Genomic DNA, 18,998 nt, shown 5'->3' on the forward strand with positions numbered 1-18,998 from the left:
CCAATCAGGGAGGCAAGGACTGCACTAGTGACTGAATCCAGACTTTCCGTGAGACAATGGATTTGTCTATATTAGTAAGTGGTACACACATAACTGGAAATCTGGAAAATAAAACAGTTCGTGTTGAAGACTTGACACATACACCACATGTATTTTGTGGGCTTTACTTTGGACTCGCTCTGGCTGTGGATCAAATGCCTAGTAGTAGCTGGAGCACATTTTTGGTTTAATTTCATCTGAAAGTTAATGTGGCTTGTGTGCTTCAAGACTGCTTTGTGATGTGAACCAAAGAATAATAGATGGGAAAAAACAGAGTATTTGCCCCAATGTTGCTCCTGTTTTGAGCTAAAATGCTAATGCAGATGAATCCAATGCAAGCCTATTTTATCAGCCCACTATGTGAGAGCATGAATGCAAAGGACAGGACAAGATATTGTTTAAAAAATTACTATTTAATGTCAAACACAGTCAGAACACAGGAGCTAATTCTCAAGGACCTCGGAATGAGTGTAGTGATTTCTATCTATGAGGCTGCTGCAACATGTGTAGAGATCACAAATGAAGGCTGGAAGAACTTATATACTAATTTTGCACATCTCTAGTTCACTAAAAAGAGCCCAGCTTAAGAGAGAGGAGTGTCAGTAAGATGTTAAAAGGAGCTTGTTAAACACATGGAGAACAGAACATGGATGTCGTATGAGCATAAATTCATAGATGCATGTTCTCCAGTGGTGAGTGGAGACAAGTTCAAGAAGTCCTTATTAGCGATGAAAGCAGAATTGAGTTAGAAAGGCTCCCTCTTCATGGGCAGAAGGCAAAGACAAAGCAGCATGAGTCTCCCCAGGAAAGAGTTTAGCAGCAGAAGGGAAACCATTCTTAAGCCTCTTTTTGTGCTCTTTGGAGTGAGGGAAAATAATAAATATTAAAACAACACTGGAACCACATTAAAAAGGAGGGATATAAATCAACTTTGTTGTTTGGCTTTTATTATATTAAATTTATTCAAAACCATTTTTAAAGAGAAGCGTTAAGCCACTGTAAATATTAACATTAAGTTTATTATAATTATCACTCCTGTAATTTATGTGGGTGAGACTTAACTCATACAATTCACCCTTCCAATTCATGGACCTCGAAAGATGTTATATGGCTTTTTATATTAGCAATAATGATCCTAAAAGAAAAGATTTTACCACTAGAGATTAAATTTTTTCAAAGTACAAAATGGAGAAAAACCCTGCAGAGAGGAACATGTCAATATCTCTAATCTTAGTGAACATTTGCTTTCAAGGTGGGAACACAGACATTACAGGTAAAGAACAACTACCCTTTGAAAACACTATAAATAATTTGATCATATTATAGAAGTAGTTTGATAAGAAAAAGAAAAGAAACTAAATATCCTGTTAAATTCTGATGGGAAGGCCTGAGGAAAATGGCATTAAATACAGTTTTCTGAGCTTGAAAAATCTATGACAGCTCATTTTCATGAAATTCACATGGAATCAAAAGTTTTAAGAGATAAATTAATGTATTTGGACTTACTGGACACACAGTAATGCTTTGTTCCCATTGACTCATGCTCAGACTTTCTTCCAGTGTTGTGCATTTCTTCATCACCATGTCCCAGCCACAATAAGGGTCTTGGGATCCAATGCATGCACTGTGAATGAAAACCAATCAGAGAAAATGAACATTTATCTTCGCCTGTACCAGCCAAAGATCTCTAAATAACTATGTGGCACCTCTTCATATTTCATAGGCCTAAAACAGATAGTGAAATTGATCCCTGTTGTGGTATGGCACAGATGAAATGACAAAACAGAAGAAAAATTAATTTGAATGCCTACACAAAGCTAGCATTTCTTTTAAGTGCATAGCTGAACTTCTGGCTGCATGCATGGTATGTCATCAAGACTACTTATTGTATTTAATTACTAGAGAATTACAGCAATTCATAAAAAGCCTATGTTGTCTGCTCCAAGTAAAGAAGATTTCAGGAGTTACAGTTCTTAGTCCTTGCTATCAATTTTGGAATTACAGTTATCATCTTTGTCAGAAATCAGATGACAATGTCTACTCTTTGTCAATTAATTAGAAAACTCTCTGATTTGTTTTCTGCACTGCTATAGAATCCCTGTAAATAAGTTCAAAGGTGTGCTGGTGGCTGCCATCACACCTCTCACACATCACATGCTGCCCTAGACATTCCCTCCTCATGGCACATGAGGAGGAAAAAAAGGTTAGAGAGAAGGATGGTAGTCCAGCTTCCTACAGACTCTGAAAGACGCACTGTAGAAAACTAGAAGTTCTTTTTTCTATCAAATGGCAGCTTTCTTTTGCTATTGGTAGGTCAAGCATTAACAGTCCAGGGAATAGGTCTGCAGCTTCATAGCTAAAGATACATAAGAAAGTATGTGGAAGTCTCGTCATAGTGAAGCATAATATAATTAACACTTGTGAAAATCCCTATAAATTACACATAAAATTAATACATTCAAACATTTTGTCTAGATTATAAATGCTAGACTGATCATTCTTGTTCAACTCAAATCCATGGGCATTATCTCTTTAATTGTCTGTTCACATCACATCTGTCCAGTGAAGGGCCACAAAGATGATGAAAAGACTGGACCATCTCTCCTATGAGGAGAGGCTGAGAGAGCTGGGACTGTTCAGCCTGGAGAAGGCTCAGAGGGGATCTCATCAATATGTACAAATACCTGAAAGGAGGGTACAAAGAAGGGGGAGCCAGACTCTTTTCAGTGGTGCCCTGTGGCACCCAGAGGCAATGGGCACAAACCAAAACACAGGAGGTTCCATCTGAACGTCAGGAAACACTTTTCACTGTGAGTGTGACCGAGCACTGGCACAGGTTGCCCAGAGAGGTTCTGGAGTCCCCCTCCTTGGAGATATTCAAAAGCCATCTGGCTATAGTCCTGGGCAACTGGCTCTAGGTGACCCTGCTTGAGCAGGAGATTGGACCAGATGACCTCCAGAGGCTCCTGCCAACCTCAACCCTTCTGTGATTCTGTCCTCACAAATCCTGTGTTTTATTCATATTTCTATTTACCTCTGGCATTCCTCACGTAGTTCCACGCTAACATCAGACAAAACACAGACTTGCTAATTCCCTACTATGCTATTCCATAATACCATCACAGAGGATTCTTAGTGCTTATAAATTTCAAAGAATTAGTTTCTATAGTACACTTGGCAATGTGGATTGCCAGTACTATGTGGGAGGATAGTTCCCATCTGCAAAATGGGCACAGAGCAGGAGACATAATGGCCAAAACTCACTAGGTACCCCTAATTAGGCTGTCAGTTCGAAGATAAAGCTTTTGGTTTAGGGGATTCAGTGTTCAGAAGACAGTTCCCACTGATGGCTCTTGCAGCTGTGAGCACTTAGCATTTTTGTAACTCAGGCTGCATATGTTTCCATTTAATTATCTAGAAAGTGAGGAGGACAATTAATGCAAATTACAGCAAGTTTTAAGTGTCTTGGCCTTCCAGTGTTTGCAAGACAAGATGTTCAGTGATCTCCTTCAGAGTATCTCTGATAAAGCACATGTTTTATGAAAAAAAGAATACAAAAAAAAGTTAAAGGCTGACATAATGCACAATTGGCAACTTTAGCTGTCCTAATTTCTCAAAGTAGAATTGATCACTTTTCCAACTTCACTATTCCTTTATGTTAAGTGTTAATATTTTTACATGAAGTTATTATGCTTTAGACACTTTTTATTAAAAAATAAAATATTTTAAAAGTCAGCATCCTTTCACTTAGAACCACAGTTCCTCTTTCCTGAGAGTAAGCTGATCCTTCTCCCACTCTGCTCTTAGACCCCATTTCCTCTTTTGCTTTTGTTTCCACATTACTTTCCACTAGGGCAAATCAAAATGGCTTGCACCTTTCATTACAAGTCACTTAGAAGTTATAAGTAGGGCACAAAAGCATATTCTGAACATTCTTTTAACTTCCTGGTATCAGAACAGCTCCTAGTTTTCTGGAAGAAATAAAGTTAAAAAAATGCTGAAAAGTCCTTGCATTGCTGGGATAAAGCATGTTCAATCACTCCGTGGACACTGAACAGGGCTGTTTCACTGTTTCAGTAAGTGAACAGGTTTGGAGAGCATGGCAACAAGATAAAACAAGGTGAATCTTTTCAGAATTTAGTTAAGAAGGTCCACCGAGCATATGAAAACTATGATTTTAAGAAGTTAATAACTCAGCTAATCTCATGCAGATGACAAGAGGTTAAGCACAAAGAACTTCCTCCAAAAATGAGAGGCATTAACAGTCTTCAATATTTTTTTTTTCTTTACACTACAATACATAAATTAATCCTGGAAACATATGAACTATTCCAAACAAAGCAACAGGAAATTTTGTCTGAGAAGTACTCCTCACATGAGAAACTCTAGTTTTCCTTTTTTTTAAATAACGTTCTAATTGATTGTCCCAGTCATTATTATACCTAAGTCTCATCTTGTAAAAAATTTAATTTTTGAAATTTTGTGTTCAGCCAGAAAAATCATATCACAGAAGTGTAGTTCAGCATCATCACCCTCTTTCTGGCATTTCAGTTCACCACGCCAGATACATTCATGAAATGAGGCAGGACCTGGCTTAAATAGCTGCCCTGTTCTCAGGTATTGGCACAGCAGCCCTTTTCTGTTCTCCTCCCTGCTTCACATCTCAGAGGGTTTTCTTATTTATTTCTTTCAGATCACTTGCTTAGATCACCAATATCTCTGAAAAGTGGATATATTTTCTTTTAAATGAAAAGAAGAAGAGAGGTAATATGCAGGTAAATTTTTATCCCTATTTGCCTAATTATGTCACCTTTTAAAATAATTTTCTTTCCTTTGAGGGATAATTTCAGGTGTAATAACAGCAGCTAATTATTTTGATCTACTATGCCCAGATAAAAAAAGAAAAGAAACAGATAACAAAATAAGTTTACAGATAGAAAATGAAGATAAAATAAAGCTTCTAAGTATGAAAATATCAGAAATTCTAGCTGAAATGTGAAATTTAAAGGGACTATTATTAACTCACAATTACATGTCTTTACTTTGCTCCATCAATGAAAATTTTATTTGTTTTAACTCTTTTTTAATGAGTCTCTCTCCCAAGAGACAGCAGTAAGAGGAACAGCTTCACTGTACACATGAAATAACAAAAGAAATTGTACAAAATGGCTTTCCTTACAAATTCATGTAAGGAAGGTTGAAAATTAGATACCACTACACAACTTTATCCCTTTCTCCTCCCAAATCTCTGTCTAAATTAAAGCCATTTTAGATGCTAGTGTTGAAAAATTAGATAAATTTTAAAATTAGTATTAGGTCTTTCAGTTGACAGGGCCCTTTCAGATGGTGACACTGGAAGTAGCAGAACTGGATAATATATTAGCCATCTTGTCTCTGGAAGAAGTCTACCTTAAATCTCAGTTTCACCAGAGATGAAAATGAATGTTTTGTCTGTTACTCCCAGTAGGCACCAGCCCACATCTCTAAGACTTCAAAGATTTGTCCCAGCACTGCTAAAACTGGCAATTTTGTGCAGAAAGGAAATTCAGGAATAAAAGTGAGTGGGTTCACTCTAAGACTCTTGATGCCACTTACCCTGTCCAGTCAGCACTCTCTACGAAAACATTCAAGAGCTTCTACTGATTGATTTTAATTTTCCTCTATGTTGTCATTTCACATTTTTTACCAAATGTAAATGATAGGTAGTTGAGTGTCTCTCCTGCAAGGCGTTCATTTGGCTGCAATGGTTTGGTATGCCTACTGACAGTCGTGCAACGCTTAAACAATGGATTCTGACTGACTAGTAACAGAACCGTAAGTCACCCCACTCTAAAGCAAGCCAGCAAGAGCAGGTCATTTTCCTCAGCTATTTTATAATCATCACCAAGCAGGCTAGCAAAACTGCTCTACTTCAGTTACATTTGAGATGATTTATTCAGACAGAAAATGAGGCAGAAATGAACACCATTCAGACCAAAAGATATTAAAAAACCCCATACCATTTTAGACTAAAAAGAATTCATTACGTGTGCTCCAAAGAACAAAAAACCCTTAAGATTGAAAGCTATATCCTGATACCATTTATTTCAAAGAGATTTTTAAATCTCCTTTCAGGGGAAGAATATGTTCCCATATCAATATACATTGTAAGTGCTAATCAGGTGTCCTCTTGAGCTGTAACATCTTATTCAGAGAATGTATGAACATAAGAGGTGCATCTTCTGAGACTGTTCAATGAAACATTTTTCTGTCTTTACCTATACACAGCATTTCGAAGCACAGAGAATATTTGAGTCTCCTTTCAAATAATTTCTACTGAGACAGCCATGCCTACCTAATTCCAATTACTGTCAACTGTGATCTGACACTTTGTATACCAGGAACTGAACTGCAGTCACCGTCTTACTTCACAGAAGCCAGATTCCTCACTGCAAATTTGAACAGACAACTGATGATAAAAGCCTGTCTCATGTTCCAAATGCACTGTGTTATCTACTTCTGAATGAATACACGAATCTGATACTGGACTTCTGTATACAGGTACCTATCGGTGTTTTCATTACCACTGGTTTTGTAGATATATGTATGTGTGTGTATATATATAGATAAGTGCAATGAAGAATGGGCATCTAAGGATATAGATGAATGATGCAGAGGAACATAAATGGTAGGCAGACAATTTATAAAGTCCTAGGAGCTCAAACTAAGATGCGTGTCAGACATTCAGAATCCTGCTTAACCCTTGCCTGTACCGTTAAGAAAAATAAAATACTTTAATCATCTCAGCCACTCTGTGTGGGGTACTATTGCTTCCTCCTACTTGAATTTCAGTAAGGCAATCAAAATCCATCTAGGTGTAATTCAATCTTGCAGCATGCACTGACAACACTAGCCTTAAATTTACAAGCTTCTCCCTTCAAATCCAGAATCAGGAATTTACGTATAATCATTTTAGTAAAATTGTTTATAACACACAATTCTCTGAATACAGATGTTTCCATGTGGAAGCTCTACTTGGACCAAATGTGAAAGACAGAGCATGCTCTCTACAAGAGAAGGTAGGCTTGCCAATCATTGTAAAGAAATAACATCTGAGGTCCCCATCCATGTCAATCAGCCAAGATAAAGCTTCCAGCCCTCTGATTAGGAGGTAGGAACCTGGAAATGCTGGGAACACCAGGTGCAGCTAGGATTTTCAGAGCCCTTTTGATGGGCTGAAACTAGCACCTGCAAATCTGTGGTTGGCAAATAGGCTCTGAAAATCTGAGCTACCTACATTGCAAAGCAACCCAAGAGCAACAGATTTGGGGATTTTCCCACAAGCTGATGTCTTCCTAGATCAGAACAGCAGTAACAGTGATTTCCCAGGCTGGACACATTTGCTTCCATGTGGCATCCCCATGTCTTTAAAAGACGTGCACATCTTTAGCAGATATAAATGTAAACAGGGTAAACAACTTCCATATCCTTTTAGTCAGCTGTAACCTAGGTTCTTTTGAACTTAAATGTTGAGGTTAACTTTGTACTAGAATATGAATCAATTATAAAGACAGCAGGCCCAGATTTAAGATGTACAACTTGACTCCTTAAAAGTACTAACCAGATAGCAGGTATCTCAACATTTTGAGGGCACATTACCTCTCATTCCAGAAGTACCTGTAGACACCTCCACTGGCCTGACAACGTATTATGAGGAGCAGACGGCCTTTAGAGCCACTCAGTTTGGGCTCGTAGAACTGGAGCATCAAAACTCCTGTCCTGGAATACTGCCCACAGTTCACACTACTTCATCAAGAATACTCTCTCTCTCTTTCATACATTCAGGTCAATAGTGGACTCCGAACTCGGATGTTAATTTTCTGTAAAACTTCAAATAAATTAAAATGTCCACAAAAAGTTTACAGAATATTAGGAGAGCTGCAAATAATTCTCATGAGAAAACAACTGGTGTCTAATGCAGAGCACTGTAAGCTGAGATGCATAGGATATGTGCTGGTCTGACTGCACAGCAGACCAGTATCTGATATGTTAAATTATTTTAAAATAAAAAACCTTCCAGATTTGCCATTGTTTGTTCATTTGTTTTTAAACCATCCAGTACCTTTAACTTCTGTTTCCAGAGAATACACTTGCCAAGTATCAAATGACTAGTGAAATGATCTCTTGGAAAGTGGTTGCTTTAAACACGTCAGGTGATTTTCAAGAAAAACTTTACAGTAACTACACTGAACTTAAAATTCCTCAGACTTTTGGTATTTTTTAAAGCAAAGAAATGAATTATGTCATGACATATGAAAACCACATGCCTGTTTTAAATTTTTATTTCTTAGCTCACTTCTTTGTTTAAAATAATAACCTACTAATAAAATCTGAATTGCAAATATGTAGTCAAGTCCATCTGGTTTTCTTACAACTTTTCAAACTAAAAGGAAAATACATTTTCCTTTGTCCTCATAGGGTACTGCAATAAATACATAGGGAGCAGGCTGTAAAATTCTACCTGTTTATCAAAATTCCTTCTTGTTTGCCAAAAATGTGTGCTTACAATACAATACATACGTGCATAGATCACACACTTTAAAGAGTTGTGACTAAATATTTCAGCAAAATGTAAATGCATAGTTTGTCTCTGATGCATTCTGTGGGCCAGACAGACACAGACACTTTCTGCAAAATCCTTGGTCCTCACAAAGGAAGAAAGAAATATAGGTCAACCTCCAATCTGTAGAGCTTCAATTTATTTCCCTCCCCAGTATGGAACTAATATTCTACTTCTTTTGAGTGAAGAAGACTTTCGACTGTGCTTATTTCATAGTTTTGCTGACTTTACTAGTGTTCTCATAAATTCACACCAATTGAAGATAATTTTGCAGTGTATCTAATACCTACAAAAAACTCTTCACATTTTTAACATGTGCTTATAATCTAGTCTTGCAGCCAGAATTACAGTTTATCCTAGTTTGGAAAATTTATGAAGATTCTCATTCTGGAATATTACTTTGGAATCACTAATTCGGATTAGGCCTCAAGTGGTCCCAACATTCTAATGTAGCAGTGTGTTTCTCTGACTTAAACTGGAGTAAGGCTTGCATATTTTGAAATAAGGAAATCCACCTGGATATCCAAAAAATAGCTATATTGGAATGATTATTTCAAAACAGCAATTTCAATTCCATGTGTTGGTAAGCCCTTCTGGACACATTAGCACCTAGTAATAGTTTAGACCACATTACTGGTTGTTAACTTTTATAATATTAGTATATAGGAATCATTATTCTACTATGTAATGATAGCCACAGTGTTTTATTCCAAGGAAAACAGGTTCGTACTAAGTGCGAGAGTACTTCTGAGGAAGCAACACCTATAGCTAAGGAAAAATAAAGGAATGCAACAGCGGTGAAATACTTAATCCAATAATCTTGCTGGAGTTCTAGGAATGAAATAAAGCACAACCAAATTTGCAATAATTATTTTCTTCTGTTAGTTAATCCAGTACCCCTCTTATTACTATGCTGCTACAGTTATCTTTTGCATATGTACAGATGATTAACAAAGAAGCCAAAATAAAAATGATGGAGTACAGAGAGAGAAAAGTCAGGGTTACAGTACAATAGCTATGATAACATTACTTAGCTAAACAATCTTGTGACCCAAAAATATTTTAAGCATATAATGTAAAAAAAAAAATGCTCAAAAATTTCCAAAAGTTGTTTTTTTACACCAGAGAAGTCACTATTTGCACAGATTTTAGCAGATGGCACTATTTATTTACTTAGACATAGTATCATAGTAAGATTATTCTTCAAGCCTTCTAAGTGTGTGAAACCTATCTTCCATTAGAAATACCAGTTCTTGACCCTTGCTTGGTAAGATTTTGCAGAACATTGGGTTGATACAACCTTTCATTGCCCCTACTTTCAAAACTGATGCACTGAAAACTCCAGTACAAATTATTACATTGACAAATTTGCCTCAGAGAAATCACTGCCATCCAAGGTTGCTTTTGAAGGCTACAGCTGCCGATAGAAGAAAGCCGACCGTTTCTTCGTTTCAGGGGATGGAGTCTTTACCCCCCTGCTACAGATCTTACTCCTTATTACAGACGCTTAGAGCCTTCAAAGTAAATAGCAAACACTGCAACTTTAACGAGTTTAATAGTTATCTTCTCATGATAATCATTCTATTTCTCTCGCATCATAGTTAATTAGCGGGTATACAAGTCAGTTGTGCTTTATGCTTGGCCTACTCAACTCTGAAGAAGTACAGAGAGCTGGAGAATTCTTAGTGAAAATGATAGCTCCAGTGAACAATGTTGATGGTCTTCTGTAAAAGTTTGATAAACATGTATGAATTGCAATACCCAGGTGATAATAACCTGGTCAAATCTTAACGATTTTCCCCAAGGAGAGCTGAACTAAGGTAACTGCTCTGCTGTTTCCTCCTGGAGTATGAAGGCATCAGGGCTTTTTGGAGAGCTGTTTGTAAGAATTCACATGGCCTAAACTGTTTTTTCCCTAGCTGATTCCTGAAAACAGCACAATTATGACAGGATGTTCAAAACTATTCAGCCAGTGGCAAAAGTCTGCGGGAGACCCCCTCTATGAAAACTGTCAATCCAAATAACTAACACGGGCGACTCATAAACAATGAAGACATCATGGCATAACAGAAAGTGCTGAGCAACCCAAACTACAAGTGTGACAACAGGCTTTGCCTGTGATATGGTCTGCTGTCACAGCAATGAAGTGCACCGAAATGTATCTGGAACACAAAAAAAAAAATAAATATCAAATTTAGTCTCCAAATGTAAAACAATATTTTCAAGGGCCTTTGATAATGGTGTCTGTGGCAGCGGAGCTGTGAGCTAGTAGAACAGGACTGTCCTGAATCAGAAGGAATGTCTGTCAGAGGTAACACTGTGTCACAGAGGACTCCACCACAAGAAAGTGCTGGAGGAACTGATTTACAAGTGAATACAAAATAGCTAAATATGTAGAGCATATCAGAGTCATAATTAAGGAGACGTAATAAGCTACGAATAAAAGCTATAACCACATGCTTCAGTGGCTGCTACACAAAGATAAAACAAGGAATAATGAAATAAAAATAAAAAATAGACAATCTCAAGCAAATGATCTTGACATCGAGATATTAGCTTGTGGAACAGTCTGCTCAACAGAGGGACTGAAGTTGCGTTGTCTGAAACCCTTGCAATAAACCTAAACAAAAAGATTAGAAAAGATTAGACGGTGAGCACTCTGCCATTGGCACAAAAAGGCAGGACAGATGAGCTAGTACATCTTCAGCCTTTTGGCTTTTTTAAGGCTGTTATTTATACACAAGCATCCTCTATTTCTCAAAAATTATGTGAAGTAGATATTAAAGACTGCACATGCCCTTGATCTGTGGAAGAAACTCTAGTTATTATTGATGGAAGTTTAGAATATAGCCTTGGCGCAGTTGTACAGCCCTAAGTATGATAAATGTGTATAGATAAAATTAAAATAATCCATAAAAAGCACCACAATGCCCCAAGGCATTTTCCTTAGGTGAGGCTTACTCCTTACTCTATTTACCGACTGCTATAGTATAGAAGTAATAGTTAGCAACATATAACAAGAATGTGAGTATTAAAGCACCCAGCAATGCAGTGACTAAGTTTCAGATGTTCATTATCTAGTGAAATTTGTAGCCCCAAGTAAGGTACCTACACTCTCTCCACCAGTAGAGAACCAAATATGCTTGAAATCCAGTATAAACCACGAAAAAAACTAGTCAAGCCAAAAGTAAGTGATAGGTGATTGAAAGATTATATCTGCACTTTCCAAATGATCTGAGTCTCTAATAATAGATGACGAGGAGATACCTTATTTCATCTAGAGCACAGCTGTAAATCCTCTCCTTTCTCACAAAACAGAGCTAAAATTGCTGGTGAAATCTTTAACTGGGGAGAAAGCATGGATAGTAACCCTTTTGGTGCAATGGATATTTAATTATTCCAAGCAAAGTGATACAACTACAAAAGATATGACTGAAAAAACCCACAAGTAATAATTTTATCTCCTTTTAAGTAAGTCATTCCAGTGGAAGATGAGACTACTCATACCTCTGGGCAGAGAAATAAATTATCATTTTAGCAGGATTTGAGTCATTTACCTACTGTTCTACTCAATAAAATGGGAACAGCATGACTTTTTTTTTTAAACACTCTTAAAATCTAGTCAATTAGACTCCGCTGCTCAAAAAGGGAGAAGAATACCTAGCCTGCAGCCATGTATGGGGTCTATGATTTGAGACAGCGGTCCCACCCTGCGAGGGCAGAAGCATGTTTGGGCCCTGCAGCTGTGGTAGCACTGATGTGCCTTGGGAATTGTCCTGACAGAAGCAGAGGTACCAGGGACCTTGTGGGACCTCCACACAGGCACCAGTTAAGCAGGTACTCTGGAAGTCTCACCTATGGATTTTGGAGTTCACAACTCACTAATAACATAGCAAGTCTCCAGCCTTGAAATGTTTCAAGTTGCGTGAAGTCTTGGTGTAAATATAGGACACCCATATTATTGAGCTCTCTGTGTTTACAGACTCCCTAAGAAGACACAGGATACCAGCCTAATCTCCCTTTCCGAAATAAACACATCTGCTTAAGAAAACATGTTTAATGTCTTGTACAACCAGAATGTCATAATCATGTCATATTCAAGAAAAGAGAGAAGCACAAGAATATGTCATTAAATTTTTTCCTTGTTCAGATACATACACCCCTCTCTCTCCCAAAATACAAGTCCTTCACTTAATGAAAAGGAGGAAAGAAAACAAAAAGGGCTACAGGACCACCACACATCCTGTTTCAACTCACTAAACCAAAGAAAGATGAAACTTCATCCTATGTTGGCCCCTAAACCAACCAAAAGCTTGAGGCAGAGACTTGCCTATATATAACTTTCTTAAAGTGAGCTTTGCAGGACTTCCAATGGGGCTTTGAGTGTCCTATCACTACTATTTTAGTCGAAAATACCTAAAATATGCTACATAAGACAGCATAAACAAAAAGGGCTGGTAAAGAACTGTAATAAGGAGAATCCCCCCTTCTCTGGTCTACTCCAGTTTCCCAGGACACAGCTTTTCCTTCAGTTTTGTTCTCAACCCAATAGCCTTTCACTGGCCTCCTGCATGGCACCAATCCCCACACAGAGCCAGGTCCCTCAGAAAAGTCCTTCCACTGTCTCTGAGCCACAGCTCTACATTTGGGTCCTGTGGTCACCTCCCTGCTGACAGGCAGAAACATCTCCACTTGCAAATGGTCACTGCCTTTCACAAGAGGTATAATCTCTCTGCCTGCTGCAAAGAAACATCTCCATGATCCTGAGTGTAGCAGCCAAGAAAGGCAACTGGCAGCTTTTCTCCTTCCTTTAATAGCCCAACTTTTCAAAGGAACATATATTAAACAAGCTGAAAGCAAAACAAGCTAAAAACCAGCCAAATGCATCTGTCACAGTCCTCAAAAAGCTCATCATACTGGTTCAGTGTCTATCTGACGTAAAACAGAACAATTGTACTGAATTACTGGAACCACAATTATATCCAAGGGAAGATATAACTACTTAGATGAAATTAACAATCTTCAATAGCATATGTTTTGCAACCCAGAAGTACTTTTAGATAACCTATAGAAAAAGTTGTAAGTTGAACTTAAAATTCCTTAACCATCATAATACAGTCTAAAACCAAGTGGTAATTTGTAGGTTATTTTCCTTGTTCGATCAAACAACTGTTAGCTGTGTAACACTTTCACCTAGTAGAATATTTACATTTATCATGGTTTCCTGACCCAGCACTACCTTTAAATAGCCAGTTTTCCAACTAGTCTTAACTCTCAGTTCATCCAATCCAATTTTCTTTCTGAACACACAGATACTATTTACTCAGTTATAATACAGCTTAAACCCCCCCAACTTAAATTTGTCCAGGTTTCAAGCTTTAAATACATTAAACCAGCAGCTATATTGCACATTATCAGATACTTGTTTTCTATATAAACTTTCTTACTTTTTCATTTCACAATTCAGAATCTGTATAATGACATTAAATATCAATATAATTCCTTGAGATTCTCATCTAGTCCTAACAAGTTAGTAAAAGAAGTCAGAGACACTTCTGATAAACAGTGTACACAGAAAGTCATTGCTGAGAGAGGTTATTAATTTGGATTCCTACTTAATAATTTTTCCTTCCCATTTTTCCAGAACCCCCTACAAGCATTTTTCTCCAGTCAAATCAAACTAGCTGATTCTTCACACCTGTATGTTTTGTAAAAGAGACATCTCTTCAGGGGGACCTTAATCACGTGTTCCTGAAGGCCCACAAAAAGGACACTCTGGCTGTGCAGGATCTGAAGGCTCCTGATAGGCTCTCGCTGACTTTTCGGCAGGAGTTCAATTTCCTCGAGCAGGCAGCTGCTTGAAGTCTGGTTCATTGGGGCAAGTACTTTCTTAATAGTGCCATAGTCTGCAAAGGCAAGAGGAAAATAAGTTACTAAAAATCATACTAGCAATTCTACCTACTTGGTGTCATTCAGTGAACAAATCTTCGTCCCATGCTGGATGTTTCCAATGAAGCCTCAGAATGTGGGAGTACTTTGACTGGAGTTTCCTAAATTGCGTATACTACAGTGAAAAGAACTTGAAAACAGCTATTAAATTTTCTGCGTGATGTATTACAGTCAAAAATAATTTTACTAGTGAAGAACAGACTTCATAGCAGTAGTCACTAGAAAACAAGCTTTCAAAGCCTGGCTATTATAAATGCACATTCACAGCAAGTGTTACTGATTTCAGTTTACCAGATTGTACTACACTTCACTATGTTTAAAGCAGTTTAAAAAGCAGTAATGTCCATCATTGACCCAATCTGTTTTAAAATTCTACGTGTTAAAAACTACGAGGTTTAGATATGTATCGCATTCATTTAATAAAGCACATATGCATAAATATTTGCAAGTCTTAATTGAGTCTAAGTGAATATTACAATAGAACAAGGCTGTGTCCCTTCTTACTTGTCTGGACTTTGACCTCTGAAAAATCATCTCTTTTAGCATTTGCTCTTCACTTCTATTCTTATTGTGATTTCTAAGCAAAGACAGTTAAGCATCACAAACTAGTGTCAGATGACTGATGAGACTTCTGATTCACTCTTGCAAAGTTTTTAAATAATTTAAAAATACCAAAGAACATTTGTTCTGAACACAAAGGACCACATTCTCACACTGATAAATATTTTAGGTAGCTATCTGACCAAAACTGCATTATGCAATCTTCTGTGTGCTGGCGATAGTAAATATTAAAGATCCAACACTGCAAACACATACTGAGATCAGCTCTTATCATGTGAAGTCTTGAAAGACTGTAACATCTCTTGTGAGTCGGTAACATTTGCAAGACAAATGTTTGGGATGCTCTGTTCTGCAGCCCAGTAAATATGGGTTTTGCCACCACTAGCACGAAGCCAGAGGCTTGGTGGAGAGCTGGCAGCACAGGGTCTCAGCATGGGTCTGTCCCTGCCTTGGAGAAAGCTGGTTTTAGCTGTGGCAGCAATTGCCTGGTGGCCACATGCCTGTAGCCTCCCTGTGTTGGCTTCGCTCTGGGAGCACCCAGGGCGGGGGGCTGGCACCCCTAAGCAGTCACTGTGGGACAAACAGCCCCTCTGGGGTCACGGGGCTGGGGGAGGGCAGCATGTGGCTCCCAAACTTTGCCTGGGAAGTGGTGAGGAACAGCAATAAGCAACCTTAAGAAAATACAAAAAACTAGGCTCAAGCAGACTCCAAAACTGAAGAGGAGCTGGAGAAACCAAGATGCTAATTACTGTTAAAGTCTTCTCCCCCTTCCTGAGGAAGACTGAATAGTCAATCTTAAGACCTGGAGAAATACTGAAAGGGGAAGCATAACACCAAATAACTGGGGGAGTTAGTAGGAAGTTTATATGTAAGATTTTAACCATATTATTAATAAAACTCTAATAAGTAGATAATACAGACTTAATTTTATTAGACAGTCAAAACTAATTAGTTGAAAGATAAATGCTTAGCTCAGTATATAAAGTGCATTCTCCTTTGTCCATAACAAGATTTTGAGTGTTACAGATCATGTCTGCACGTTAACGTCTTCTCAATTCTTAATATAATCACTTTATATAACTGTTTACATTTTTCTCCTTTCATGGTATAAACAAGCTTGTCAGGATTTACTGTATGTAAGAGTATTTGTTAGAAAACCCCTTTTATTAAATAACAATCTTAATTTTCATTAAAATTTAACCTTTTTGATATAAAAAAGATTTCTAATTTGACTACCACTTTTTTCTCCAACAACCTAAAGTAGAATTATATTCAAAAACTAAATAAACCTTTGCCAAGAGTCAGTTTTGTCTCACAATTAAGCAATAACCAGCTCAACTGAAGAACATAACAAGCAGTTTTTCCACTGGTGATTGCTGGATGCAAAATCTCAACTATAATTACAGCAAGTTTCAAGGTCAAAAATATGTTCTGAGAATTGCCCAGAAAAAAATCAGTGGCTGTATTAGTTAGTCACTGAGTGAAAAATCAATTCTTTTTTTGAGCACTGAAGTCAGAAAAATGTACTAAAAGGAAGAAAAAAAGAAGCAGTGAGATCATTCTATACATGCAAATGAGTTGGTATCACTTTACAGATCAGTTAGTACAACTGTATGTCACTTGTCTAAATGGCAGCCAACAGATTCAGTATGATTCATGATACATTGCATTTGGATTGCCATCTTTTTCCTACATGAGACCAAAATCAGGTACGCATTCAACACATGCTTCTCATACAGACTAGTATTTCTTCCTGCCACTGTGCCCGGTCTGGCATCTACAGACTGAGTCGCTTGCTGTCACCTCCCCAAAGATAAAAGAGAATAAAAAAAACATGACTGGAGGCCTCCTTCCGCCATGCCTACATACACATTTAATTTAGAAGTGCAGCTTTGGACAAGAGAATATGATCAAAACCAAATATTTTGTGTTTCTTTTCTCCTCAGTAAATTTCTTTAATGTAGACCTGAACATTTTTTTATGTTTAGGTCTATGACCTGGAGAATACGGTTACAGCAGCATACTACCCCAGACCGAAATAAAATATTCTCACTTTGAGAACTGCAGCACTAATGCCTTCCCCAGGACAGCTATCATTGCTCTTGTTCTTCCTTCTTATCTTGGCATACAGTCTCTGTTCCTCCCATTTCCTTTTGCTTTCTTTCAGCATCTCCTAAATCATCCCTTTCCCATTTGTTGTCTAAGAGGATCAGCACTCATACAGAAATGTCAAAAGTCGAAGTGACTGGGCTTTAAGTGAAGAAGCAGTGCCAGAGATCCCACAGATTATCAGTAAGAAACACTACCCTTCACAGCTGTAATGTGGGTCATATGCAAGTTCAGTAAAAAGGAATAAAATGTTATCTGAGATCTACCTCTGCCTCAGTAAACTCTCCTACTTCGGACCTTCTGTAAACTATCTTCTCTGCTTTAAATTCCTCCTATGACTCCGATTTTGCATGGACAACCTGGGAGCCCAAACTAGGGCGAGGATCTGTTTTTATTCTGCAGCTTGGAGACATGCACCGATTGAATTGCTGGCTATGTTCATCAGACTATGGTATATAGCAAGGGTATGTAGCTATCAACCTCCTCAAACTGTACTAGCATGTAATGCTGGCTATACCAGGCTTCCTTACAGCAGAAAATCAGAGCCATTGCATCAGTACTTTCAAAAGCCAGGTGCTTTGCTCCAGTGTTTCCAACTCTACTACAACATGTGCAACATGATGTATTCAGCCTCCAGCAAAGATTGCAGATTTCCTAAAGAACTTGTAGAAACCCCATCCTCAAAACTGTTGTCTGTTCAGCCATTTTCACACCACAGTTGTAAAGCAAAATAAAGAGAGGAGTAGGGAAAGAAATGAGTCTTGAATACAGCTCTGGGGCATGGAGGTCTTCAGACCTGTCAAAATCTTTCAAGTGAATATTTACTTTACAATCAAACTAACTGTCCACTTCTGCCAAGAAATAGCTAAGAAGAACAGTAAACACAGACCTTCTTAATGGACGTAATTTTATCGCCACGGACCCAGGGAAAGTTCCAGTTTCATCACAAATGTCAAGGCTGAGTCCAACAGCTATTTAAGAATTCAAATGAATGGCATCTTCGCATCCTGAGCGTAAGCAAGACATGGTGGAATAGATCCAGACACCTGACAGCCTTGGTTTAAGGATGACCGAGTATATACAGGAATAGTAAAAGATAATGATGTTGGCCAGAATGAGTAAATAATGTGCTTTGTTAACTTGTATGCTATACTTTTAGAGAGATCTGCAAAACCAGCAACTGAACATTACAAATCTAATCACTGTGAGTGAAGATGAAGAGGAAAGAAAAATTCTAGTTGAAATATTACTATGTAATGTGTAGGAGACTATGAAGAACTGAATGGGAAACCTGAGATAGGGTTGTAGAGAACAAGCTTGGAGGCAACAGAGTCTGTAATGTACAAAATTATAATGGGACAAAATCAAAGGACGATCTCTAAAACAGAAAAGGAAAATTTAAGATGTAAATGGTATAAAGCATAGTCAGTAATGGAGAACACTGAAAGAGTGTGGTTGAAATAATTAGAACATCTATGGTGACACCTGCAAAGGAACACAGAAAATGAACACACAAAACAAACGGCAGATACAACTAATAAACCTGTAATTTCTAGGGTTTCCTAACAGAAATAAGAACACTCAGAGAAGCTGTAGCAAATTCTTGCTTTGGAGGAGAATAAATATTTATATGACCTACTATGTTTACAAAATATTGCTGCATTCTTCAAGCAAAAACATCTTTAACAAATCACCCAAAACAAGGCAGTATCAAAGTAAATTCATTTCACTTCTTTAAAAG

At 37.7% G+C, this 18,998-nt stretch overlaps 1 protein-coding gene across 1 annotated transcript in view; it reads right to left on the reverse strand.

The window, feature by feature from the left end:
- The window catches only part of SEMA5A (semaphorin 5A), a 345,320-nt gene that overhangs the window by 90,516 nt on the left and 235,806 nt on the right, over positions 1-18,998 (reverse strand). Inside the window, exons 12-13 of the mRNA XM_059836141.1 lie at positions 14,337-14,544; positions 1,546-1,663 (exon numbers count right to left, since the gene is read on the reverse strand). Coding sequence (XP_059692124.1) covers positions 1,546-1,663; positions 14,337-14,544 — 326 coding nt within the window. The remainder of the gene's footprint in view (positions 1-1,545; positions 1,664-14,336; positions 14,545-18,998) is intronic.

The sequence above is a fragment of the Gavia stellata genome, chromosome 3 (assembly GCF_030936135.1).
Source record: "Gavia stellata isolate bGavSte3 chromosome 3, bGavSte3.hap2, whole genome shotgun sequence".
In the NCBI taxonomy this organism is placed as follows: domain Eukaryota; kingdom Metazoa; phylum Chordata; class Aves; order Gaviiformes; family Gaviidae; genus Gavia; species Gavia stellata.